Here is a 25,733-nt window from a genome sequence, read left to right as displayed (position 1 = left end):
AAAGAGCCTAGATTGGTTGAGGTCTTCCTAAGAGCGATTTAGAGGAGAAACTAGGAAACGTTTTGAGGAGAGTGAAATTCTTGGAAGACAAATTGTGGATGGGAGGTGGAAGGGAAGAGAATTTTCTCTGTGACAGGTTATGATGGAAAATGAAGAATGGGCACGCTGTAGAGTCAGGGGCACTTGGCAAACTCCGCCCAGAGTCACCATGCCCCTGCGAAGTGACGCAGCGCGGTTTGACCGCTGTGGGGCGCCGTAGTTCGCGCTGTTGCCAGGGGAACGGGCTCCGCGCCCGGGAAGGCCCAGCCTGCCTTGGCCTGGCAAGGCTGCACAGCCAGCGGGTCCGAACTAAGGCGGAAGGACTCTGAGGCCCAACCTCCGTCCAGGATGGAGCTGCGTTCCGGGACGCGTCTCCTCCGTGTCCGGGGGACTGACTCTGCCCAGACAGTCTGAAGTGCAGCCGCCCTGGGGAGGGTGGACGGGCAGGGCGGGGCCGAGCCGCTGGCTGACCTTGGCAGGCTGCATCTGGCGCGGCCGCCACCACGCGCAGGTGAGGAGCGGCTGTGGCGTTTCTCACCTCCGAGCCTGGCCCGAGCCACTAGCTCGCGCTGCGCCAGTGCCTCGCGGGCCCGTGTCGGCCTCCTGATGGGTTTCACCGACCCGGTGGAGCGCGGGACTTCCTTTTATCATTAATCAAGGCTATGGATCTGCACTGAGCTGCCCACCGATTGCCAGGCTGTGTGCCAGGCGTCGGGCCTCGGAGCAGACGCCTTCAGTCTTCGGAACCCACAGAGAATTAAGGACGAGTTGGGGAGCAGGAGCCAGACACGTGATTAGAGTAATTTCAGGTCTCATTAAGTGCTCTGGTGGCCCTAAAGGTGATTCTTAAGCTAAACACGGAGGTTGGAAAGGAGCCAGAATTATGAATAGGGGAAGGGTGTTTCTGAAAGAGGGAAAAGCGAACACAAAAGTCTAGGCAGCAGAGTACTAGTATAGAACCGAAATGCGAGAGCAGTTCCTAAAGTTCGTGGTGAGGGGTTTCAACTTTTATCCCAGAAAAAGAAGGGAGTCACTGAAGATTTTGCTGAGTTTCAAATTTTCAAAGGGGCTTTATACTCTGACTGCTGAGCAGAAATCATTTGAAGATTACCATAGTTCAGTTAGTGTAGCTGAGCCTCCTGGAACCCACAAGTCTCTCCCTTGTCCTCATCTGTGCGCATGGAATGTTGTCATGTTCTTGTATCACATGTCCAGAGACAAAGTGAAGGCGGCAGGGGATCCACATTTGAGACCAAGGACTCCATAAAGAGATCTGTGGGAACAGTTTGAAATAATAGGACTACCTCAGAGTGTTGAATTAAGTGAATACCGTGTAAGCGCTTCAAGCAACGCCTGACCTAGAATAAGTGCCTTCTAAGTGACCGCAATGGCTGTTATGAAAACAGCATAAGGGCACAATGATCTTAGAGCAGCAGACATGGTAAGAAGTGGGTGACTTAGCTCTCTTTACCAAGGGAGAGCTAGGTTAGATGAGGGTGGTCATTCCTTTTTGTTGTGGGAGACCAGCTGTATACAGATAATCACTAGGAGATGCAATAAAAGCAGCCATAGTGTTTAATTAGCTGGATTTCCCCCCTATTGTTTTTCTTACTTTGTTCTGTCACCCTTTGTTCTTAATGACTTTCTTGGTGGGTGTTCCCCAAGGCTGGCTCCTACAATCACTAGTTGATTTCCTGGTTAAAAATCAACAACCCTTGCCTCCTTCCCTTGATTTGGATTCTGTTTCTCTTCCTGGACTTGTATCCCAGAGTTTGTGGTGGCTGCTATGAGAGGAGAGCAATACAGAAATGTTTGCACAGCATGTCAACTCAGGAATCATTTCAAGTTTCTCTTGCCATAGCAACTGACTTCAGCATATTGTTTATAAAAGAGAAAGTCAAGGTCCAGCCACATTGAGACCAAAGACCAGAGAGGCCTCTGAGAACAGCTTTAAGTTCTAGCTTATTTTCTGGAAATGATGTGATAAGTATCCCTCAGTTGAACCATAGCCACTTCCCAGACTGTTTAAGAACACAGATCTTTCTGGCACCTGTGGAGAGTTTTAATAAACACTGTACTTGCCCCTAGAAGTCTTTTATAAATGACTCTGCACTTAAACCAATGTGCATTGCAAAGCATTTTCTCCCCAGCTCTCCTTTATGTGGTCGAAATTGAGGCACAGTAGATCTGTGAGAATTATTTTAGAAGCAGATACTAGGGGAAGGCTGAAAACATGACTTAGAATTACTCAGAGGGATCTTAGGAGAGGAAGGAGAGCTGTTCAGGAGCGCACTTTCCTATGGAATGCACCTCTGCCTTGTTCTGGGGTCACAGGGTACTGACCGGCTCTTGGTCAAGGCTAGACCAGTGTCTTGCACAGCAGCTCTTGTTTCCAGCTCTGACCAGACCCCTAACAGTACCAGGAAGTTCTGTGGTGCTTCCTCCCAGCACTGAATGGCTCAGAACTGCCTTCAAGGGTAAGAAAAGCCCTTCAACAAGCACTCTTGTCAGATGGTCGTTAGGCAGGAATTCCTGGTTTTTCTGGCCTGGTATAAACCTCTAGCTCACACAAGTTCATTTGGTTCACATGGTGGCACAGTGGAGCAAAGAGGGCTAGAGGTGACATCCTTTTAACTGTTTATCTAGTGTGCGCACGTATGTGTGTGTGTGTGTGTGTGTGTGTGTGTGTGTGTGTGTGTGTGTTGCTAAGGATTGAATTTAGACCTTCCTTTCCCACAGAGCTATCCTCCTTTTTACCTTTTTTTGTTTTTGATTTTGTTTTGTTTTGTTTTGTTTTTTGAGATAGAGTCTCACCTTGTAATGTTGCCCTGGAACTCACAGAGATCTGCCCACCTCTGAGTGCTGGGATTTAAGGTCTGGACCACCATGCCCAGCTACTTTATTATTTTTTTAAGACAGTAAATGGTTTTCTAACACACACACAGTAGAAACAAATGGTACTAGATCTCCATAGAAATTGACCATGTTTGGGTTCTGCCATTTCCTTCCCAGAATTCTCTGTGCCTATAGAAACATAGATATCTGTCTGTCTGTTTCTTCTGGATGCTTGTTTGTTTTGACACAGTCTTGCTATGTAACCCAGGCTGGGCCTGGGACTTGCAGCCCTCCAGCCTTAGCCTCCAAAATGGTGATGGTTTCTTTATAAATATGTTTTTTTTCTTTTCTATTTTTCAGAGCTGGGGACCGAACCCAGGGCCTTGCGCTTGCTAGGCAAGCGCTCTACCACTGAGCTAAATCCCCAACCCCTATAAATATGTTTTTTAATGTGTGCATTTGTGCATGTGTTTATCTGTCACTTATGTGGATCTCTTGGAGCTGTAGTTATAAGTGGTTGTGAGCCTCCTGGTGTGAGTGCTGAGAACTGAACTCCAGGCCTCTGGAAAAGCAATCATTGCACCTCCCCCTCCCCCTCCTCTCCTCCCTCCTCTCCCCCCTCCTCTCCCCCCTCCTCTCCCCCTCCCCTCCTGTTCCTCCTGTTCCTCCTCCATCCCCTCCTCCCCCTCCTCCTCTTCTCCTCCTCCTCTTCCTCCTTCTCCTCCTCTTCTTCTTCCTTCTCTTCTTCCTCTTCTTCCTCCTCCTTCTCCTCCTCCTCCTCCTTCTTCAAAAGGTTTATTCTGAAGACTGTAGCTGTCTTCATACATACCAGAGAGGGCATCAGATCCCATTACAGATGGTTGTGAGACACCATGTGTTGCTGGGAATTGAACTCAGGACCTCTGGAAAAACAGTCAGTGTTCTTAACCGCTGAGCCATCTCTCCAGCCCTTTTGTTACTTTTTTAAATATTATTTTTATTTTATGTTTTAGTATGTTTTACCTGTATGCATGTCTGTGTACCATATGCATGCCTGCTACCCTTGGAGATCAGAAGAGGGTGTCAGATTTCCTAGAACTGGAGTTAAAGTTGGTTTTGGGCCACCATGCTAAGATTGGAAACTTGGTCCTCTGTAAGAGCAGCAAATGGTCTGCTGCTGAGCCTTCTCTCTCTAGCCCCTGCCTTGATTTTTATTTATCTGACAGCTCAGTCTACAATTGTGTGTCTTGCTTGTTCATGTAACTTTATCTTAAAAATAATATCATTTGCTTTTGATGCTGCTAGCATTCCCTTGTATACATGTACCACAGCGTGTTTATATTTGTTTTTGTTCTTTGTTGTTACAAGGAACAATACAATGAACTTTTGTGTGTTAGGAGAGTGTAAGATAAATACAGCAATGGAATGTCTGGGCCACAAGTTAAATATGCTTGCAGGTTTGGTAGACATTGCCAATTGCCTTCTGGTTAACTGGAAAGGAGACACCCAAAGAAGTGGGATTTGTGAATTTTGCCCTCAGTTTCCTTGAACTGTGAACAGCATTGCAAGAGCCATAGAAGGCTGTGTCTCCAGATAGCCCTGATTCCTGTTTCCTCCCTGACCAGCACTCCAATGTTGTTTTGAGACAGGGTCTCCCTACATAGCCCTGGCTGTCCTGGAACTCACTATGTAGAACAAGCTGGCCTCAAACTCACAGAGATCTGCCTTTCTCTGCCTCCTGAGTGCTGGTGTTAAAGGCTGTGCCAAGCTGCCCAACTTCATGTTATTTTTTTATCTGACCCAAGCAATGTATCTTCCCAGTTTCTTGGCTTCTTTTTTTTGATATCCCTCTTTATTACTTGAGTTGATTCTGAAGTCCTCAGACACCTTTCAGGAATCCAGGGCTGCCCATAGCCTCTCTAGGGCCTGGGCTTTGCACTTCAGTCTAGGTGCTTTAGCTATCTCATGCATGAATTTCAGAACAACAGTCTGAATTTATTGCTACTATTAATATTGTTATTATGTGAGCTAGGATCTTGGTGTCTTGTTGTGTTACCCAAGTTGGCTTTGAACTCATGGGCCAAGTGATCTTCCTGCCTTAGCCTTCTGGCTGCCTAAATTTTTTTCTTTTTTGGAGTGGTGATGGACAGGAAATAGATCAGTATGTAGCTGTTATACCATTCATTATGAGAACTCAAAATATTAGGATTTTTCTTTCTTTTTTCATTTCTTTTTTTCTTGGCTATTTTGAGACAGGGTCTCACTATAGCATTGGCTGGGCTGTAATTTGCTATTTAAAACAAGGTTGGCCTCAAACTCAGAGATTCACCTCTTTCTCCCTCCAGAGTACTACTTCTGGCTAAGATTTTCTTCATTTAATTTAAGCTTAGTATAACTTTATATAAATTAAGGAAGCTTAATTTTATTTTGAAAATGTTATTTAAAGTTTTTAGCAAGTGAATGTTAAATAGAAAAGATTGTTGTCATATGGTCAGTGACCTTCATTTTGTAGGGACAATGGAGGGGCCTGCATGCCCTCTTCAGTCTTCCACAGACGTCAAGCAAGTTCTTGACTTAGGTGGAGATACTTGTACCTCTTACGTCTGTGTGCCCTTGCCCTTTCTCCCTTCCATTCTTGACAGCATCTCTATGTTTTGTCTTTTTTTAAGTAGAAGGCCTATATACTATTCAGCCCACTAAACATGCTGCAGAGGGCACTGTATAGGCAAGGAAGAGCTGTGCACCTGACCTTAACCCAAAGTACAGGGCTGCTGAGCCACTGCCCTACTGGGACAGCCTCCTGTAGTGTTACCTTATCCCATGTTCTTTCTGGTTTTGTTTATACCCTCTTCTCTGCTGAGACTAGAAATCAAAGCTATGTGTCATACTTTGCTTCAAAATTCCTTTGACTCCCTATAGCATCTTCAGCAATGTCCTGAGCATTCCACCAGGGCCTAAGTGATCTCAGTCCTGCGGCCACTTGGGGTTCAATGCCCTCTTGCATATTCCATCTGAATGGGCTAGCCCTTGCAAAGCACTACCCAAATATGCATGTACCTACTGCCCCAAGGTTGCTCTGTGTCTCTGGGCCTCAGAGAGGAAAGCTGGAGAGGACATGTACCTCAGTGCACACAGGCCTGGGCCCCAGTAAGCCTTGCTTGCCAAGGGCTGAGTGCACCATCTGGTCATGTTTTGGGAGAACAGAGCCACATATCTTTCAGTTTGGACTCCCAGAGTGCTGTTGAAAGGGAAGGGGCAGCCAGAGAAAGTCCCCAAGCCCGATGACAATACTTGGTCTCATCTGTGGGCCCCATTTTGGATTTGGTCCAACCTCCCAGCCCTTGTAAGGAAAATCTTTTGGGCCAAAAAGAATTTGTGGACTTCAATTCAATGATAGAAAATATTATCAAGCTCACAGTTTTCTCCCTCAGGATTTGGGGGCAGGAAGCATCCTCCTGGTTGTCTTTTGTGTCTGTTCCTGAATGTTGCTGTTCCTTCAAAGGCATTCATCCTGAAGTCGTGGGCAAGTGGTACCTCTCTGGACCAACAGTATCCTCATTTGGAGTCAAAGCTACCCCTACGACTATTTGCAGCAAGCCTTAGGATGATGATTCCTCCTGCCTTAGGACTCTGGGGTAATTTAACATCAGAGCTGCCCTGCAGTACCTGTCAAATACTAGGAACATATCAGCCACATGCCTCTGTTTCTTCCTCGTGGTACAGGACTTTCCATTTGTGGAGTTAACAAAGCTTGGAGAAGACCAGGCTTTGAAATGAAAGTCATACATTCTCTTCAAATCACATACGTGCTTGCTTGCTTAATTAGGATACAGCCCTGGGAGATGGTGCTTATATAATGTATGCAAGACCCTGGGTTCAGGACTACAGAGTATTGTCCTGATGGTAGTGTTTCTGAACCCACAGAGATCTGCCTCAGAACTACCAGCTCAGCTGTATTGATAGGGCTTCACCAAATGACCTTTGCTCATTTCCACAAATCAGGGATGAAGATTTGCTCACTTCAGAATGTTCCAGAGAAAATGTTGTCCATTTTTATTTTCTTTGTCACCTGTGGTCTAAATTTGGACCCAAAGCCTGACTTGCCCTTTTTTGATGACTGATCAGCCCTATACCTTAAGGCAGTTTCCAAAGAAAGAAACAGAGACATGTGGCTGATAATGCCCTATTTTTGGTAGTGGCCATAGACATCTCTAGGTGACAAGATCAGAATGTCAACCCAAGACAGAGTGGTGGCATATTCTTTAAAATCTAAAGGCTATTCTGGCCTATAAATCAAGTTGAGATACGTGGAAAAATATCTTAATCAAATTATCCAATCTCTTCAACTAAATTAAGGGGAAAAGTAGGGATAGATAACTTGTATGTCTCAATAATTGAGCTGGATATGTTGACTCATACTTGCAATCTCAGCTCTCAAGGGGATGAGGCAGGAGATATGCCAAGGATTTGAGTTAACCTGGGCTACATAATGAGTTTTAGATTGGTCATGGCTGCAGAGTGAGACTTGGTCTTACTTAATTTTTTTGAATTTCAGTGTGTATTTTTCCTTGAGGCCTTTTGCTTAAGAAAGCAATGTCAGGACCCAGAGGAGTGAAGGACACCATAAGAAAACCTACAGAATCAATTAAGCTGGGCTCATAGGGGCTCACACAACTAAACTGACAACCAGGGAGCATGCATGGGACTGACCTCGGTCCTCTGCACTACATTACAGTTATGTAGTTTCATCTTCACGTGGGACTCCTAACAGCGGAGGCAGGGGCTGTCTCTGACTCTTGCCGGTTCTTTGGGACCTTTTTCCTCCTACTGGGTTGCCTCATACAGTCTCATATGAGAGGAGGTGCCTAGTCCTACTGCAACTTGATAGGTCTTATTTTTAATATCCATGGGAGGCCTGCCCTTTTCTAAAGAGAAACAGAGGAGGAGAGGATGGGGAGGGCAGTCAGAGGGAAGGGGAGGTCAGGTATTGGGAGGAGAAGAGGGGAAATTATGGTCCAGATATTTAAAAAAAAAAAAAAGCAACTTCAGAACTGTATCCCCAATCAGGCTGTAACTACTCTCTAGTGCCTAGCTCTCCAGAGTCTAATGAAAGGAGAAGCAGAGGTGGTCTCTATGCCATGGCTTGAGCAAAGCAGACTACTTGCAAATCACAAGCCTTTGGAGGTAAAGCACCCAGGAAACTGGCTACAAAAGCCACTTGGAAAAATGCACTTTCTACTTGGGGGGTAAAAACCCTTAGTTTTACACATCTCTTACTGTGGTAGTTAATGAAGTTGGATGCTACCACTGAAGTATTCACGGATTTTTTTTTTTATAAACTGCCCTTCCAGCATCTGTTATGAGAAGTTGCTAAACACTTTAATAAATTTATTTTTTTTAAGATTTTATTTTATTGTATATGAGTATACTGTAGCTGCCTTCAGACAAACCAGAAGAGGGCATCAGATCTCATCACAGATGGTTGTGAGCCACCATGTGGTTGCTGGGATTTGAACTCAGGACCTCAGGAAGAGCAGTCGGTGCTCTTAACCACTGAGCCATCTCTCCAGCCCAAGAAGGGAGAGTTTTTTTTTTTTCCGGAGCTGGGGACCGAACCCAGGGCCTTGTGCTCCCTAGGCAAGCGCTCTACCACTGAGCCAAATCCCCAACCGCTGCTAAACACTTTAAAACATGGGCCAGCAAGATGGCTTAGTGGGTAAAGGCACTTGCTGCCAAGCCTGGCAACCTGAGTTCAAGCTCCAAGACCCACATGGTGGAAGAAGAGAACATGCTCCTCTTAGTAGTACACACACACACACACACACACACACACACACACACACACACACACGTAAAAAGAGAGATTTCAGAATGTAGCTATTGGGGCTTTATAGGAGACAAATGGCTTATCTAGTTGAAGTTTTTGAAGATCCTAGCTCTATGCTATCCATGTCAAACATTTGACATTTATATTAATACTGCACATATGTGGAGAACATACTTGAAAATCTACTATGGGGCTAGAACGTTTGCCTTACCAGCATATGGCCTGAGTTGAATTCCCAGAACCTATGGAAAAAGCCAGGCAGAGTGGCTTGTGTTTGTAATCATAGTACTAGGGACAGGGAAGCCAGGTAGATCCCCAGATCTCACTGGCTAGCCAGCCTCAGCTACTTGTTGAACTCCAGGCCAATGAGAAACCCTGTCTCAAAAGGGGAAAGGTGGTGGACTATGGCTGTAGAGGTTGTTCAATGGTTAAGAGCACTCACTGGCTACTCTTCCAGAGGACCCAAGTTCAATGTCTACCTCACAACCATCTGTAACTTCATTTCTATGGACATCCATGTAGGCAAAATGCTCATAAATATAAAAATAAATGTTTTGAAAATCATTTATTATGTGTATAGGTGTTTTGATTACATGTATGTCTGCATACCATGCACATGCCTGGTGCCTGTGGGGGCTAGAAGAGGGTGTCAGATCCCTGGAAGTAGAGATACAGCTCACTAGCAGTTCTTCCAGAGGATTCAGATTCAACTGCCAGCATCCACATGGTAACTCATATATCTTAAGTTGCCTCTCTTTTGAAAGGGTAGAGTGTGTCAGGAGTGATGACTCTGGTTCAGAGTACTTGCTTCTCTTGGGTGCTTTGATTCCCAGAACCTATACCAAATGACTGTAACTGCCTGAGACTCAGTTCCAGGGATCAGATGCCAACTCTGGACTCTGGGAACCTGCATTCATGCATATGTGCATAAGCACATGCTGACAATACATAAGCAAGTAAGTAAATAAGGGTAGATGATACCTAAGTAGTGACGCCAAGGTTATCCTCTGGCCTCTCCATTCTCTCTCTCTCTCTCTCTCTCTCTCTCTCTCTCTCTCTCTCTCACACACACACACACACACACACACACACACACACACACACACACACACACATACACCACACAGGAACATGGACACACTTATGGATACACATAAACATTGAAGAATCTATTACAATGGAAAGTACTTCATTCTCAATTTTTCCTTTGCAGCTGGGTGTGGTGGCACATGCCTGTCATCCTGGCCCTGAGGAGGATCAGGTAGATCAAGACCAGCTATGGCAACATAGTGAGTAAGAGCTTACCTGAAAACATTTTCCCCCTCTTTTCCTATTATTGATAGTTCTGAATGTTAGATTTTTTTTCTTCCACAGGATCAAAAGGTATCAAAATGTATGTTTTTGGATAGACATAGAGGTACACACCTTAAATTCCAGCACTTGGGAGGCAGAGGTAGGCGAGTCTCTGCCCATTCAAAGCCAGCCTAATCTACACAGCAAATTTCAGGATAGTCTACATAGAGAGAGCTTGTCTCAGAAAAAATAAAATAAATATATGATTGTGAGTGAAAAAATAGGGGCAGGAAATCAGATATTGGCTGTTTTCCCATTGTGTGTGAGAATTTCTCTTTTTGAGAGATGGTCTCACCATATATCCCTGGCTACCCCAGAACTCACCATGTACACCAGTCTGCCCTTGAACTCACAGAGATCCGTCTGCCTCCTGAGTGCTGGGATTAAAGGTGTGTGCCACTCCTAGCATGAGTATGATTTTGAATATATAAAGATATAAAGTATTAATGCTGGTCAAATATTCTAGTTAATAAGTTTTGGCAGGTTAGCTTTATAACAAGTATAAATAATATATTAATATATTTATATTAAAATATAAATTTCTGAGGGCAACTAAAGGTTTTCATATCATTTTTATCATATGGTAGATTACATTCACTGTACTTTCTGAGTCATCCTATTTGAAAGTGTGTGTACATGCACACATGTGTGTGTATGTTTAATCTGGGGCCTCATATGTGCTAGACAAATCCTTTACCACCAAGCTATAGCTCCTGCCTTTAAGTCTAAGTTTTAATACATCTGGCTTCTTATTCCTGTGGAAAAATAGCAGCAACTTCAATCAGTCCCATACTTTTGGACCTAGACCCTATAGACTATCAGATACAGGCACACAATTGTCCTGCAGCCTAGAAATAGGAGACAAACCAGAGAGCTATTTGAAGTAATTATATTTACTATGAAGTGAACATTTGCTTGTAGAATTTGCCAGCAGTATCACTGATCTATGCACCCTAGGAGGCATCCACACCTCTACTTTTCAGAGGAGGGATTCCAGTCTCCTTGGCTAATAAGTTCAAAGCTGAAAGCCAAACCTGGACGTGCTCGTTTAAATATGCTTGGCCCAAGGAGTGTCACTGTTAGGAGCTGTGGCCTTTTTTGGAGTAGGTGTGACCTTGTTGGAGGAAGTGTATCACTGTGGGTGTGGGCTTTGAAACCCTTTTCCTAGCTGCCTGGAAGACAGTCTTCTGGCTGCCTTTGGATCATGATGTAGAACTCTCAGGTCCTTCTCCAGCACCATGTCTGCTTGGATGTTGCCATGCTTCCTGCCATGATGATAATGGACTGAATATCTAAAACTGTGAGCCAGCTCCAATTAAATGTCCTTTGTAAGACTTGCTTTGGTCATGGTGTCTCTTCACAGCAGGGGAAATCCTAAGACAATAGACCTGTTTCCATCAAAGCTAGGGAATTTCCTATCCTGTGTACTTCTTATCGAAGATGGGGGAAGAGATCAGAGGGCTTGACCTAAGTCTCAGAAGAAAACAAAGATCACTCTATTTAGCTTTGAGTTGAGACCATTCAGAGATGACTTCACATGCTGCCATTTTTGGACTGCAGGAATCTCTCAGCCTTAGGAGGGCTGAGGGAAAGTGTGGCTCTGAGTAGTAGTTGGGATGACAGCCAATTGGCAGAGGATGTAGGGTTAAAGGTGATGTCACTGCATAAATGTCATGGCCACGCGGAGGGGGAGACATAGAAGGATTGAAGGCAGAGCAGACAGGCCAGCTGGCCTTGTAATAGTTCCATTTGAGAAAGGTAGGACATCCATGCAGATTAAGCCAATTGAGAGTATAAGAGTTCTTTAATTTTGGTTGGTGAAGGAGAGAGGGTTCATACCTCCAAGTATCTTAGCACTGAAGCTCAGAATATAGTGCTTTTAAAGGAAAAGCCCATCAAACCACAATTACATCAATAATATTAGATGAGGTCAGAATAACCTTGAAGCATTTGTTTAGGCAGAACATAGTAGCTACTTCAGACACAACATGACAATTAATTTCACTTATATTTTCAGTTATTTTAGTTTATGTTTGTATAAACACTAATTACCTGGAGTGTGGTCAGGGTCATAGAAACCCTAAGAGTGCTGCCAAGGCAGATGAGACTGTTGGATGGATACAGGGTTGAAAACTGCGAGCAATCACAACATGGAGTTAGAGCAAAATGGTATTACCTTAGTCACTTGAGCCTTGGTTGGCCAAAGTTATACATCAGTTATCTTATTCATACTTGGTTTTATTTCAGATATTTTCAAGTCAGCGAACATTCACTGAGCATCTACTGTATACAAGGTATAGCTCCTGATCCTTGGGGGAGGAGACATGGGGGACACAGGTGAATGGATCACGAGTGTTCACTGGTGGACATAGGGATGGCAAAGTACTCCAAATTGTAGTCACACTCCCAGTAAAGACTGAACATAAGGAGCCCTGATTCTGCTTTGGACCCCAGGGAAGTCTTCCTGTATCAGGGGATGCTTGTAGAGGGCAGGGTTCATGCAGTTACATTTTATGGTCTCTGAAGTCAGTTACTCCATGCAGAAGTGCTGAAGTGCTTGAGGTACCTTTTTTTCCTTAGTCAGTTTATTATCTCCTTCTGTGTGACTGCAATGACAGTAGCTGACAGAAGAACCCAAGGATGCAAAGATGGCTCCTCATTGTCTCAGGGGTTCCAATCCATCATGGCAGAGCAGCCCATTTCATGGTGGTGGATGCTGCTTACATCATAGCAGACCAGGCAGTAGGGAGCAAGGCAGGAGAAGGTAGGCAGGAATAACACTTGTAAAGCCATCCCTGTGACCCATTTCCTCTGACAGTCCTATCTCTCAGAGTTTTCAGAAGCTCCCCAAAACAGCATCTCTAGCTCAAACCACATTAGAGATTGCTGACTGTGGGTAAGGGCTCTTGAAAAAACTGTCTAGCTGCCTGGGGTTTTTGCTAGCTCCTGACCTCCCCACCAAGAACTCAGAACTGTCCTGTTTCCCCAGGCATAACACTGCCTGCCTGGTTTGTCAGCCCAGAAGATACTGGTAGACAAGGCTCTTTCTTCTGTAAGGACAGGGTAGTCTCCTGCTCTGTGAGAGTCTTGGTCAGCAACTGGGCTGCAGCAATGCTGGGCAGGCTAGGGTATTGCTGCCCTCTGGTGGTCTGGCTCTGGCCAAGCCTGGCCTTTCTTGTAGCTCTCTTAGTGAAAGGACACTAGACCTTCACCCTTCTGAGTAAATCAGGCCCGGAGTGACTGGGAGAAACATGCTCATGTATTCTGTTGGAAGGAATCAAAGAAGAATCCTCCCTTCTCTTGTGTGTGGGCTTGTCTCCAGCTGAGAAACCATAGAGAACCCCTCTGAAGCATAGGGGAGAAGTTGTTGGTCCCTGGTTCTGAAGGGATTATGTGTCTGCCAAGCAGTGAGCAATGAGACCAGGCCTTTCTGAACACCCCCACTGCCTGTTTTTTTTCAGCAAAGGATAAGGGGCCCCCTTTCTGACACTTGATTTGAATCTCAGGACGGAGGTGACTAATCCTAACAGAATCAGCATGTGTTCTCATCGCTCTGGCCCCAGCCTGATATTGTTACCAGATGAGAACATGTCTTATTGAGTTTCACTCTTATGGCTGTGGAGACAGGATACGTTGAGTAATGGGCAGCCACACGCTGTCCTGAATAACGCTGGACACTCCTCCCATGTCCTGGCCAGGCTGGGGTCAGAGTCTAATCTTGAGTTTTGGAACAGTACTTTATTACCACCCTGCCCTTCAACTGCATATTTTTTATTAGGCTAGGATCCCAGGTTTCCCTGTAGAGTATATAGCCCCTGCTGATCCCTACCATCCTGCTAAATTCTGGCTGTAGCCAGGATCCTGTGCTCCCACTGGACCTTTTTGGGCCTAATGCTCTCTCCTCTTCTCCCTCTGGAGATGAACATCTGCAACAAACCCTCCAACAAGACAGCCCCTGAGAAGAATGTGTGGACAGCGCCCTCACAGGACAGTGGACCTTCCCCAGAACTGCAGGGCCAGCGGTCCCGACGGAATGGATGGAGCTGGCCCCCCCACCCACTCCAGATTGTGGCCTGGCTGCTCTACCTCTTCTTCGCAGTGATTGGCTTTGGGGTCCTTGTTCCCCTCCTGCCTCACCACTGGGTGCCTGCTGGCTATGCTGTATCCTTGGAATATATGAGATTGGAAAAGTTGGGGCGATGGATAGTTGGAAGACAGCAGAAGCCTGAAGCTGGGAGCAGGGTCTTAGGGAACACATGGTGTAGAGCAGGGTTGACTCAATTGATTCTCTGCCAGGACTAACTTGAACTCTGATAAAAAGTGAGTGGACAGCCCTAAAGTTTCTCAGAGCACTTAATGCACCAGAGAGGGTCTGACAAAGATTCCTAAAGCTTCTTCAGTTTCGTTATACCTGAGCTAAAGAAAAGGGAAGTTAGGGGGAGGGAACGCAGCTCAGTTGGTAGAGTGCTTGCCTGGCAGGTGCAAGGTCCTGAGTCTAGTCCTCATTTGAAATGGTGTTTGGGAGCAATGATTCTACTTGTGAAAGAATTTGTCATGGTATAGTTTTCCCATATAATAGGTTTCCTGGTACACTTAAAATGTGGTTTTATTTATGACCACATTATTTGCTATGCCTGGGAATAGTTACACGCTTTATTGATTTTAGGATGAGGGTGCTTGTGCCAAAAAGTGGCACATATATCCTTCAAGTTCCTGGGAACAGGGACACACACTAACTTGCTTGAGCCTTGTAGTATGGACTGTTCCAGCCCTGGCCACAACCCCAAAGACCTACAGGTACAGGGGGGTGCAGAGCACAGGGTGCAGGGTGCAGTAGCCTCTGTGTATCCTGTCTAGAGAGTTCCTATTCCTCTGATGGCATCAGCCTTCTGAGGAGGATTTCTGACAGAGAGGGGGGGAGGGGAGGGGAGAGGAGAAGAGAAGAGAAGAGAGAGAATATGAATCTGGAGAGCAGGCATCAGCAGGGCCTAGGCTCAGCTTAGCCTCCTCTCTAGGCTGTGCTGGTCAGAACAGCCTCTGCTGTCCACAGGAAGGGCTCCACTCGCTTCCAAGGGCTGGGTTGAGAATGAGAGCATATTAGGAGTATATGACCATATATATTTAGCTATTAATGCAAGTATGTTTTCTTGGACCAGAGCCCTGGGCTGGTGAATAAAGGAACTCTATTTAAGCAGTTGAATAAAGGAACTCTAGAGATGATTGTCACCCTCAGACACCAGCAGTGTCATTGGGACCTTCCTAGTTCACAAGAGCCCAAGGCCAGATCATCAACTGAGTGAATGAATGGGAAATGACTTTTCTTAAGGTGACCATGGGCCTTAGTGTAATTAAGTGGACTACTTCATGGGACATTCTTCTGTGGTCTGGAATAATTCCATCCCTGACTGGGTTACCCAGGTAACCTACCTGCAGGGCACCCGGGAACCCAGAGTCGTAACCACCTGGCTTGGAGTGAGGAGCATCACAGCAAATAACAATAAACAAAAGCACTTACATTTGCCACACACTTGACAGAGATGTTCTCCATTAGTCCCTCTGATAATCCCATGGGGGTTTTCTCCCCACTAAGGAAGCATATCAGTTATGTTCCTGTGGCTGTGATGAAATACCACAGCCAAAACAACTGATGGAAGAGGGAGTTTATTTTAGCTTATGGTTCAGAAGGTTGGGTAATATTCATAACTGGGGGAAGGTGTAGCAGGAAGCAGGCAGGAGGTAGGAGCAGGGAGCTGGCTCAGTACATCTCGGCTGCATACAGGAAGCAGAGGGAACGAACAGGAAGTAACCCTCAAATTCTGCCCCACAATGATGTACTCCAGCATAAAGATTCTATAACCCCCCAACAGCGCCACCAGTTGGTAACCAAGTGTTTAAATACATGAACATATGGGAACATTTCTCATTCAGGACCTTATGAAAAAAGATGCTCAGACAGGATAGTGACTTTCTGAGGTCACACAATAGTACCCCATGAGGCCAGTCAGCCTATTCAGGCTGAGGAAGTGGAGTGATTGGAGGGTTTGATCTACGTCTTGTTTTCTCTTATCTTTGAGCCATATGGAAGCTTCAGAGCCACCTAGTCTGGCAGCTTGACCAAGGCTGTATCGTGGTCTTCTATTAAGCAGGCTCCAGGACCTGTTAGGAATGAAGTGGGTATCAATTATCCACTGTGGGCCTAGAACGGCCCTAGGTGTCAGGAACGCAAAGATGAGCTCTGGGCGCTTAGGGGGCAGGGAGAGGGGAGATTGGTGGGTTGGACACAGTGGTCTCACACTGCATGTAAATGTAGATGTCTGGGGCAGGAGCATGCCATCAGCAGCAGCAGTCTAGCTCATATCCGGCAGCATTCCTGGTGCTGCTCCCAGCCTCACACATACAAGTGTGGCTCCCCTTTCCTTTCCTGCTGACAGCTGTCAGTCATACTGTGGAGTTTACCTCCTCAGCTTCCCACCTTCTCCTCCCACTGCTCTCTGCCTTTCTGACCAAATGAGTCTCCCTGTGCATCCCTGCTCCTGGCTACATACAGCTGCAGACAGAGCACTCTTACAACTCTGTCTCACACACAGCATACGACCCCTTCTCTTTGTTCCCCACCCCACCCCCACCCCCACCCCCATCCCCATCCCCATCCTCCTCTTTCCCTTTCTCCTGGCCATCTTTATCCCTACAGCCAGAACACTCTTTCAAATCAAAACACATACACACACACACACACACACACACACACACACACACACACCTCTTTGATAATGTTTCACCAGCTCAAAAATCTAGCAGCTTCTTCCTGCCTTAAGAACTGAAGCTGAAGATGGATCTCATTAGGTCCCATGGCTTTTCTCCATGGGCAATCTTCCTGTCTATTCAGCTTCCTCTTATTTCCCTGTCTTGACAACAGTGATCTCTTCCTAGAAGCCCTTGTCTCACCACTCAGCTGATCAGAGGTTAAAAAGTGACAGATCAATGGGCCAATCTGGTTGGCAAATTATGGAATGGTTAATACCTAAACTGTACAGGTCCTTTACATGTTTTGAGATCATTTATTTCTTTAACATTTAATATTGAGAGAGCTCACATGGAAGCCTAGAACTTTGTTGTTGTTGTTCCCTTTGAAAGCTTAGAATTTGGCAGCATGACCCTCCTTGTTATATGATAGTTATGAGCTGGGATGATATTTCAGTCACCCATGTGATTACACCTTGCATGATTCTGATATCCATAGCACTTAGCCCTGGTCCTTTTTCCTCTGCCTTACCTTCCATGGCCCTGTTCTACATTCTTTTCCACATCTCTGCTGAGATGACACTTCTTTTTTTTTCTTTTTCTTTTTTTTTTCGGAGCTGGGGCCGAACCCAGGGCCTTGCGCTTGCTAGGCAAGTGCTCTACCACTGAGCTAAATCCCCAACCCCTGAGATGACACTTCTTCAGAGAAGTCTTCCTGATCCTGTGGCACTAGATAAAGTCATCAGTTACAAACGCATATCCTCTCATGTGACTGACCTGTTGTTTAGTTGGTATCTGTGTTTTCCATCATGCAGAGGGTTTCTTAGAGCTCAGAACTGACTCTTTCCATATTCCTTCATGCCTGTGCACACAGGATAGAACTGTGCACACTGTTGAGTGAATGGACCAGTGAAGGATGCTGGGAGAAGGCAAGAAGCTCAATGTTTGCTCACACTGAGTGTCTAGAGTTGGGATTAAGGCAAGATTAAGGCAAGCTATAGCCCTGGCTAAGGCATGAATTTCTTAGAGAAATTTCTTAGAGAGCCACTTAGAGCCCTGTAGGCTTTGATGCAGGGAAGAGCGTAGGTGTAGGCTTTTGAAACCTCACTTCTGGAACCCATGCAGGGTAGACTTTGGAGAAGGGTGTGAGGTTCTCAAGTAATCTAGCAAGAAGTAAGGAGCTGACCCATAGCTTTGGCCATAAGGACAGAGAGCTCGGGGTCGAGCTTACATTTGACTCCTTGAGCTCTGGTACAGCACGTTTTAGAAGAGCCTGGTTCATACAGACAGACAGCGTAATTTGGCTACTGAGTGAGGTAAGGATGTTGGCCAGCTGATGGGTAAAGGATGACTAATGCTTAGATCCTGAGTGACAGAGGGACAGCATCTGCCTGGCTAGCAGGCAGATAAAGAAGGAGCATGTGTTGAGTAGGTGAAGGGAAGAAAATAAGGTAGCTACCTACCTGGGTGGAACCTGTTGGTGAGTTTATGTATAGATCTTGCAGCCAGAAGGCAGCATACTCATTTCCTGTATTTGGCTTAGTTCTGGGGAAGCTCATTTCCATTCTAGGAGTTAGCTACACTGCCCTGGCTAACCCTGAACATGTGAGGCCATCTCAGACATTCAGCTTAGGGTGTCAAGTACCCAGACTTGCAAGTAGATTAGCCCTGTCTGCAAGTGGTTCTCCATCTGGCCCTAACTATTGAAAGGGAGTAGCTGCTCCCGTCTTTGAAGTGGCTTCCTATGAAAGCAAGAAAAACAAGATCAGAATATCAGCTAATGTCTCTAGACTTTAAAAGGTGATGTCTTTTAATCTCTTTCACCTTCTGAAATCTGAGACCAGAAACTGGCTTGTGCCAGGCCTGAGGCCAAGGCCATTTGGCTAGATTTCTGGGTGGCAGTAGTAAGTAGTACTGGTCTTTGGACTCTATTATCATATGACTTTTTGATTGAGGGTATAGGGGTCTGATAAAGAAGCTTGGTGAGGAGGCTCTTATGGGGCAGGAGAATATAGCATGGGTAGAGGCTCCTTATAAAGGAAATCTGCATGGACAGGAGAATACTCTGTCTAGGAGAGTGGGTGGGACTGATTTACACAGTACAGACTGAGTCTTTAACCTGCTGGGCTAGTGCATGGGTGCCATCTTTGCTGGCCACCTTGTGGTGCACCTGACTGCTGTCTCCATCGATCCAGCAGATGCCAATGTGCGGGACAAGAGCTATTCTGGACCCCTGCCTATCTTCAACCGCAGCCAGCACGCACATGTCATTGAAGATCTACACTGCAACCTGTGTGACGTGGATGTGTGAGTGCATGAGTGTGAGTGAACGTGTGGGCTGTGAGTGTGCCTGCAGGGTCACCAATTATGGTCCTGGTAAAAAGGGTCACACCAAGCTCCGCAGTGATACGTCTCTGAACACTTGTACTTTCCCTAATGAAGAGTGTGGAGGGTGGGTGTGGTGGTCCATACCTTAAACTCCAGCACTCAGGAGGCAGAGGCAGGCAGATCTCAGTGAGTGAAAGGCCAGGCTGGTCTACAGAGTTCCAGGACATCCAGACCTAGACAGTGAGACACTGTCACAGAAACAAAAACAAAAAGAGTCTTGGTGGTGGAACTGGGTATTGTGGTGCTTACATGTAATCCTAGCCATTGAGAGGCTGAGGCAGAATTTCAATGAGTTTGAGGTTAGTCAGGGCTATATAATAAGACAGATTCAAAAACAAAAACAAAATATTTGGTGGAGCGACCTGAGATAGTGATTAGGGGGAAAAAAGACAAGGCATAGATAGCATTTCCTATAGCAAACCCAGAAGGCAGTTGGCAGCACCAAAACCATTTCTAGATGGCTCTGCCGGTGAAAACTTTAGCCTCTTCAAAGTACCCAGAGAGGGCAGGAAGGGAGTTTAGGCTTAAGTGTTCCATGCTCAGTGCTACATTTTAAAACAAAAGAGCCAGAGCCTACTGCTCAGAAAGCTGGACGGTGTCCTGAAGTCACAAAGTGACTGAGCAGCAGAGTCAAGGGCACACTAGCTGTCTGGCCCCTAGCACATTCACTCAGTTACCTGTGAGGAGGCTGAGGCAGAGAGGCCAGTGGCTTGCTTCAAGTCGTCCTGCTAGTGAGGAGACAGAATGTGGAACAACCAATTCTTCTTTGGCAAATGCCTTTCTGGGACTCCTCCCTACATTACTGGAGCTTTGTCGTCTCCCAGATTGGTGTGGGTTGAAGGATAGAGTGCAGCCCAAGGCCAGATCCACACTTGGAATCTGAAGGCCTAGAGTAGCCTGTTAGAAGAGATCTGAATACAGGAACCAGAATGCCTACTGCCATTCCCTAAGCAGCAGCCAGCACGAGTTCAGAATGACTCTGGCAGTTGCTCTCCATGAGTGATGGAAGGATACACTATTCTCCCGTGCTCATTTGGGTCTTCCAAGATGTGACCCCACTAGTATCCTGACATGGCCCTCTCTTACTTGTTCCTTGCCCATGAGTTTCTTTAATGACCCTGGATGACAGTGAACACTTCTCCTTTTGGCTCCTTTACAGTTAGCCCATACGTGTCTTCTGAAAGAATGCCAGAAAAATTCTGTAGGATGGCAAGGAAAGTGACCCCAAAATGAAGCAATTAAAGTACCAATTGGGCAGCTATGCATTTTGCCTCAAGTCCCACACCAGCATCTTGTGTGTAGTCTGGCATAGATGTCCTCGCTTGGAAAGGACGCCTCCTTTCCTTCTCATGTGACCTTTACCTAGGTATGTAGTTCAAGAGTAGGACCTCACAAGACACCCTTCTTCCCTCTACCATGATCCTCAGCACCTTCTCCAGAGGTCCCACCTCCTGTTTCCACCAGAGGGCGCGTGCGCTCCTCATTGCTGTGGTCCGAGGAAGGGTAGAGGTTCTTGTGGGTAATCAGGAACCAGGCTCGACTCAGGTCGTTACACTAACTGGGGCTGGATGGGCTGGATGGGCTGGATGGGCTGGATGGGCTGGATGGGCTGGATGGGCTGGATTGGCTGGATGGGCTGGACTGGCTGACCACGAGGTGCCTTCTCCCCAACCCTCCTCAGGAGTGCGCGATCCAAACACTGCAGTGCCTGCAATAAATGTGTATGTGGCTTCGATCATCATTGCAAGTGGCTTAACAACTGCGTGGGCGAGAGGAACTACCGGTGAGAATCTGCTGGGGCCTGCATGGGGCTGGCAGTGGGTGGGGATGTGCACCCGCTGAGAAGATGATACTTGGGATGGCAGAGGATGGACTCAGAGCCTGCCATCCTATTGTTCCTGGCTAAGATGGTGAGCCTGAGAAGTGGATGCTTTCATAGAGTTTTCAGACTCCATGCCTGTGACTTCTGAGGGGTTGGGCGTCTGGAGCCTGGCTTCTTAGTAAGCCTGAGCTCCTGAGTGCTGCTGACAGCTGTCCATGGTTGGGCCAGGCTCTTTCTACACAGTGTGGCATCTGCTTTACTGGGTGTTCTGCTCCTGGTGCTGGTGGCCACTTATGTCTTTGTGGAGTTCTTTGTCAACCCCATGCGCCTTCGCACCAACCAACACTTTGAAGGTCAGTGTGGATTCTAGACAGATTTGTTTTAGTTAGTGCACCTATGACCTCTGGCTAAGCATAGTCTGCCTGTGCCCTGCAGTCTTGAAGAATCACACAGATGTGTGGTTTGTGTTCTTGCCGGCTGCCCCTGTGGAGACCCAGGCTCCTGCCATCCTGGCCCTGGCTGCCCTACTCATCCTTCTGGGCCTGCTTTCTACAGCCCTGCTTGGCCACTTGCTCTGCTTCCACATTTATTTAAGTAAGTGTCTCCTGCAAGCTTGCCTTAAAGGGGATAGACTGCAGGGAGGAACCTTTTTGGGCTGTAGAACCTTGAAGTCATGGACCTTACCAGTGCTGGCTCTTTGTGGTTGCCCTGGATTTGCCCGACTGCTCAGTATATATGTGATAGGGATGTGAACTTAGTGCCGGCTGCCCTCCCCTTTGAGTTCTGGGGTACTTCTCCACTACTGACCTCTCTCTTCCCACGCCCACCAGTGTGGCACAAGCTCACCACCTACGAATACATTGTGCAGCACCGACCAGCTCAGGAAGCAAAGGAGACCCACAAGGAGCTTGAGTCATGTCCCCGCAAGATGCGGTCCATTCAGGTATAGAGAGGCCCTGAGAAGTGGGCTTGGGTGTATGTGTGTGTGGTGGGAAGTGAGGCTGTGCAGTAAGAGTCATGGAGGAGACCCTGCAAGGGAAGCCAGCCTAGAACAGCAGCTAGAGTGGGGTCCTGGAGAAGTGGAATCCAGCCTAAGCTGGGCTCATGGCACCAACATAGCCAAAAGGAGCCCTGTGTTTCTGGAGTCCCATGTACTTTCCTTTGCAGGCACCTGGCATGTGGTAGAGAAAGCCAGCCTCAGTTGACAACTGGCTGGGTTAGACTGTAACCATCAGTTCTCTACAGCTGTAACCACGACTTCTTACATCCTATCCTATTTTAGTTTTAAAACAGGGAGCACTGTTAACAGTCCATTACATATTGATGTCCAGGAAGGTTAAAAGGCAGCCTGGTCTGAGAAGAGTTAAGGTCTCCATGCATAGAGAACAAGGAACCCTGCAACCTAGGCTTTGGCCTGGTCAGCCCAGCTACAGACCAGCCTGTCCTCATTCCCACGCTCCCTGGCTTCCTGAGGTCAACAGCTGGGGATGGAGGTGGTCCAGTCCTCAAAACCCCCAGGGACTGTACAGGCAGGGGGCCCAGGCAGACTTTGCTGGGAAGGCTCAGCCCTGGATCCCAAATTCTCATGGCAACTGGATACAAACACAGGCTGGTGGGTGGTTTGGAAAAGGACCCTGCCTCTCTTTTTCTCATCTCCCAGACTTGAACCCTGCCTATGGGCCAAGCTGAAGAGTGCTACCAAGTGGGAGAAAATGCTCTATCCCACCATCCATACCTGCCCTGTACTGGGCACTAAAAGTGTGTATAGACAGTGGCAGCCATCCGTAGTAGGCAGGGCTTGCTCTGGGATGCCCAGACTTCAGGCTCCTTCACCCTTTGCCCTGCTTAGGCTTTGGGTCCAACTGGGACAGTAGTAGACATTTCATTCTGTTTGTCTACAGGTAACTAAAGGGGAGGCCTGCCCTGTAGGAGCCAGGTGCTTGTCCCCTTTTACATGAGAGCTAAGGCTGAGTGAGAGCTTCCAAAGCGCTATTCAGGAATGTGGGGATATTTGAAGGTCTCTGAAAGAGGGCGCCAAGGCTTAGCCCTGGGGAGAGGAGGAAGTCTAAGCAGGCACCTTCTGGTGACCCTCATTCTCTTATAGCTGGTTAGGGCTTAACTTCTAGCCTATCCTGGAGTCTAAGGGATCCAAGGTAGCCAATCTTTGCTGAGTTCCTACTGAAGGAGTGGTAGATGTGAGAAAAATGACTTTAGGGCCCCAGGGTTTGGGACTTGCTTCTGATCCCCGTGCTGTTCTTCTTGGGCAGCTATTCCCATATCTTCCCCCAAAGGGTCATCCTGGGCAGAGTTTGAGTCTGGGGCTCATCTGGGACCTCAGTATTTGCACCTGTGCAGTCAGCCTGTGGTTGGCTGGGTCTTGTCCTAGTCCCTAAAACTCTCAGGGACTGGGCAGGCAGCCTCCCAACCCCCACCCAGCAGGAATTTGGGAGGGGCCCCTCTCTAGAGCCGTTGCCCCCAAAACATAGGCTTGTTTTAGAGACGGCTTTCTGTTACAGTGTCGTCCCTGCCTTAGTCAGGGCGCCTCTGTCACCATGGAAACGACTGCCTAGTAGGCGACAGCTGTCTGCATTCTCCCTCCAGCACACTGGCCCCGCCCTTTGCCCTCTGCCCCACTCCCTTTTCCTGAAGTTGCTTTCCCTGGTCTTTCATTTCTTCACCTGCAGTTCTTCAGGGGCATCTGGCATGCAGTGGTGCCAGTCTAGCCACTCCCAGCCCTTTTGCTTGGGGTTCCTTCAGCTGACATCACACCTTCAAGATTCAGGGCTGCAGCACTGTTCTGTCACCTTTTGGGGAATAGGGACAACAATGAATTGTACTCACATTCTCCTTCCCAACAGCCAGAATTATGGCTGGTACACTGAAAATGAGGGGTGCACTCAGTGTTCACATCCTGGAGTGCACAAGCTGGCCTGTGAGTAGCTTTGTGGTTTCCTGGCTACTGAACAGTGGCTGGAGCCCTAAGTGGAGACAGGAGCGGGTGAGGGCAACTCTCGAGTGTTTTGTCCCTATGGACCTCTTGGCTAAGCTTCCCAGGCTAGGGATACTGGACCTGAGGACCTGCAGCTTTCCTCAGACAGAATAGCTGCAGCTTGACTAGATGAGGTGAGTCCTTGGGATGAGGTAGATTCAGAAATGCGTGTTTGAAGCCTTACCTTGCAGAAGGCTTTCCCAGCTCATCTGAGAACCAGGAATACACCCCTAGACCTCTGAGACATGAGGCCACTGAGCATTCAGAAAGGCCAGTAACAGGGTGTGCTCAGGGCTGAAGAGTATCTGGATCCACACCCAGTCTCCTGGCCTTCCTGACCCCTCTTTCCCAAGGAGATGGAGTTCTACATGAGGACCTTCAGCCATGTGCGTCCAGAGCCCTCTGGGCAGGCCAGGCCAGCAGCATTAAATGCCAAGTAAGTGCCACCTGGCTGCTCCCCTCGGAGGTGGGAGAAGGGTAGGTCAGGGTCAAAGCGTGGGTCTGGGTCCAGCTCAGCAAAGTCTTGGATGGATTAGTGTCTCTGTCCTGCTAGGAAGGGAACCTCTAGCAGGAGGGACTCCGGGGCAGCATCTAGAGTTTGCTCTCTGGCTTTTACCTCAGTCCTTCCCAGTTTCTTGCCACACAAGGCCAAGTGGAACCACCACTGCCCTCCTCCTCAGACACACTGGCTCTGCCTCCACGGATCCAACCCCAGGTAGGAGGGACTGGGTTTGGACCTCTGCCCAAGAAGAGGGAAGATGGAAAAGAAACCTCCACTCTGATGAGTACCTCTGCTGCTTTTGGCAAGTGGGGTCTGGAGACGCAGGCCACACTTCCTTTGTCTTTACAGGAAAAGAGGAAGCGGCGAGTATATAGATTGCCCAGGTCTGGGACCATGGACCGAGAGCTCCGGCTGCCCAAGCTACGTGGTGAGCACTGCTTTCTGCTTGGATCCTATTGGATTAGTTCCAGGGTGGGAAAGGTTTTAAGACCCTAACTGCAGTCCTTGTCTCAACTTAAGTTTCCCTCTTGTGTGCAGACACTGGGACTCCTAGCCGCCACGCTAGCCCTTCCTCTGATTCCACCAGTGCCAGCCCAGCACATGCTGGTTGCTCTGTAGACGCCTACTCCTCGGCATCAGCGGAATCCATGGAAGAGATCCCAGTGGCCCAGACCCGCCTGGGCAGTGCCGCACTGGGTGCCCCAGGAGCCGGGGGCCGAGAGTCTAGGCTGGCTCTACAGGCACGTTTGCCTGCTGTTTTTGTGAGCCCAAGCAGTGGCGAGCCCGGAACACCTGAGGCGGTGAAGATGGCTTGCCTTAGTGGGGACTAGAGGCAGGAGGGCCTTGCAGGGACGTCTGACCACTCTATGCAACACCCCATATTCGCCGCAATGAGTGCACTTTAGGGATCAGCGTTCCTTACCCAAGACTCAGCAATATCTGCTCCACCAGCCCTGATGCCCCAATAAACTTTTTTTTTAATGCTTTTGCAGGCTTAATGCTTATTTTCATAGTGGAAAAGCTATGGGTCTTACAGAAGCAGGACCATCATTGCTAGCTTGGAGGAGAAAATGGGGTGGGTTAGGAAAGGTCTTCGAACAGGGTTTTTCTTTTAAGTGTTGAGAATCAAAAACATGGGATCTTGTTCAAGCATCACCATTCTCCTCTCAATGTCCTCTCATTCCCTTTGTAGCCCAGGCTAGCCTTAAAAATTTGAACCTACTACTTCAGTCTCCTGAATTCCCAGACTGCTGGCATC

General features: G+C 47.5%; 2 protein-coding genes across 36 annotated transcripts in view; one reads left to right on the top strand and one right to left on the bottom strand.

Annotated features, from left to right (window-relative positions):
• The first annotated feature begins 296 nt into the window (after positions 1 to 296).
• Positions 297 to 25,462, top strand: Zdhhc1 (zDHHC palmitoyltransferase 1). Of its 31 annotated transcripts, none has more exons than XM_087594164.1 (14): positions 297 to 550; positions 6,356 to 6,488; positions 9,894 to 9,969; positions 12,281 to 12,327; positions 13,952 to 14,194; positions 18,906 to 19,081; positions 20,844 to 20,945; positions 21,213 to 21,337; positions 21,420 to 21,578; positions 21,815 to 21,927; positions 24,327 to 24,409; positions 24,527 to 24,688; positions 24,782 to 24,902; positions 25,013 to 25,462. In XM_087594164.1, the coding sequence occupies exons 5-14, from the start codon at positions 13,952 to 13,954 to the stop codon at positions 25,091 to 25,093; spliced, it is 1,365 nt and encodes a 454-aa protein (XP_087450290.1). In that variant the 5' UTR covers positions 297 to 550; positions 6,356 to 6,488; positions 9,894 to 9,969; positions 12,281 to 12,327; the 3' UTR covers positions 25,094 to 25,462. The 31 variants fall into 31 exon arrangements, with proteins under 31 accessions (XP_087450290.1, XP_087450304.1, XP_087450300.1 ...); XM_087594178.1 differs by having other exon boundaries at positions 21,102 to 21,337; positions 24,595 to 24,688; positions 24,824 to 24,902; XM_087594174.1 differs by having other exon boundaries at positions 18,906 to 19,095; positions 24,595 to 24,688; positions 24,824 to 24,902.
• Lrrc36 (leucine rich repeat containing 36) overlaps positions 15,679 to 25,733 on the bottom strand; it is a 68,272-nt gene continuing 58,217 nt past the window's right edge. For all 5 annotated transcript variants that reach the window (XM_087594846.1, XM_087594838.1, XM_087594840.1 and 2 more), the window contains one exon: positions 15,679 to 16,189. In XM_087594846.1, the coding sequence (XP_087450972.1) occupies positions 16,131 to 16,189 (59 nt within the window). In that variant the 3' untranslated portion in view covers positions 15,679 to 16,130. The remainder of the gene's footprint in view (positions 16,190 to 25,733) is intronic.

The sequence above is a fragment of the Rattus norvegicus genome, chromosome 19 (genome assembly GCF_021556685.1).
Source record: "Rattus norvegicus strain SHRSP/BbbUtx chromosome 19, alternate assembly SHRSP_T2T, whole genome shotgun sequence".
NCBI classification, from domain to species: domain Eukaryota; kingdom Metazoa; phylum Chordata; class Mammalia; order Rodentia; family Muridae; genus Rattus; species Rattus norvegicus.
The sequence above is the reverse complement of the archived record's forward strand: the minus strand, read 5'-3'. Positions and strand labels throughout refer to the sequence as shown.

Excerpts from the sequence above, each read along its gene's own strand:
- Zdhhc1 (XM_087594161.1), top strand. The coding sequence starts at position 13,952 with ATGAACATCTGCAACAAACCCTCCAACAAGACAGCCCCTGAGAAGAAT. Across the intron at positions 19,082-20,843 it reads AACCTGTGTGACGTGGATGT|GAGTGCGCGATCCAAACACT; the intron begins GTGAGTGCATGA and ends AACCCTCCTCAG. Across the intron at positions 24,689-24,781 it reads CTCCACGGATCCAACCCCAG|TGGGGTCTGGAGACGCAGGC; the intron begins GTAGGAGGGACT and ends GCTTTTGGCAAG.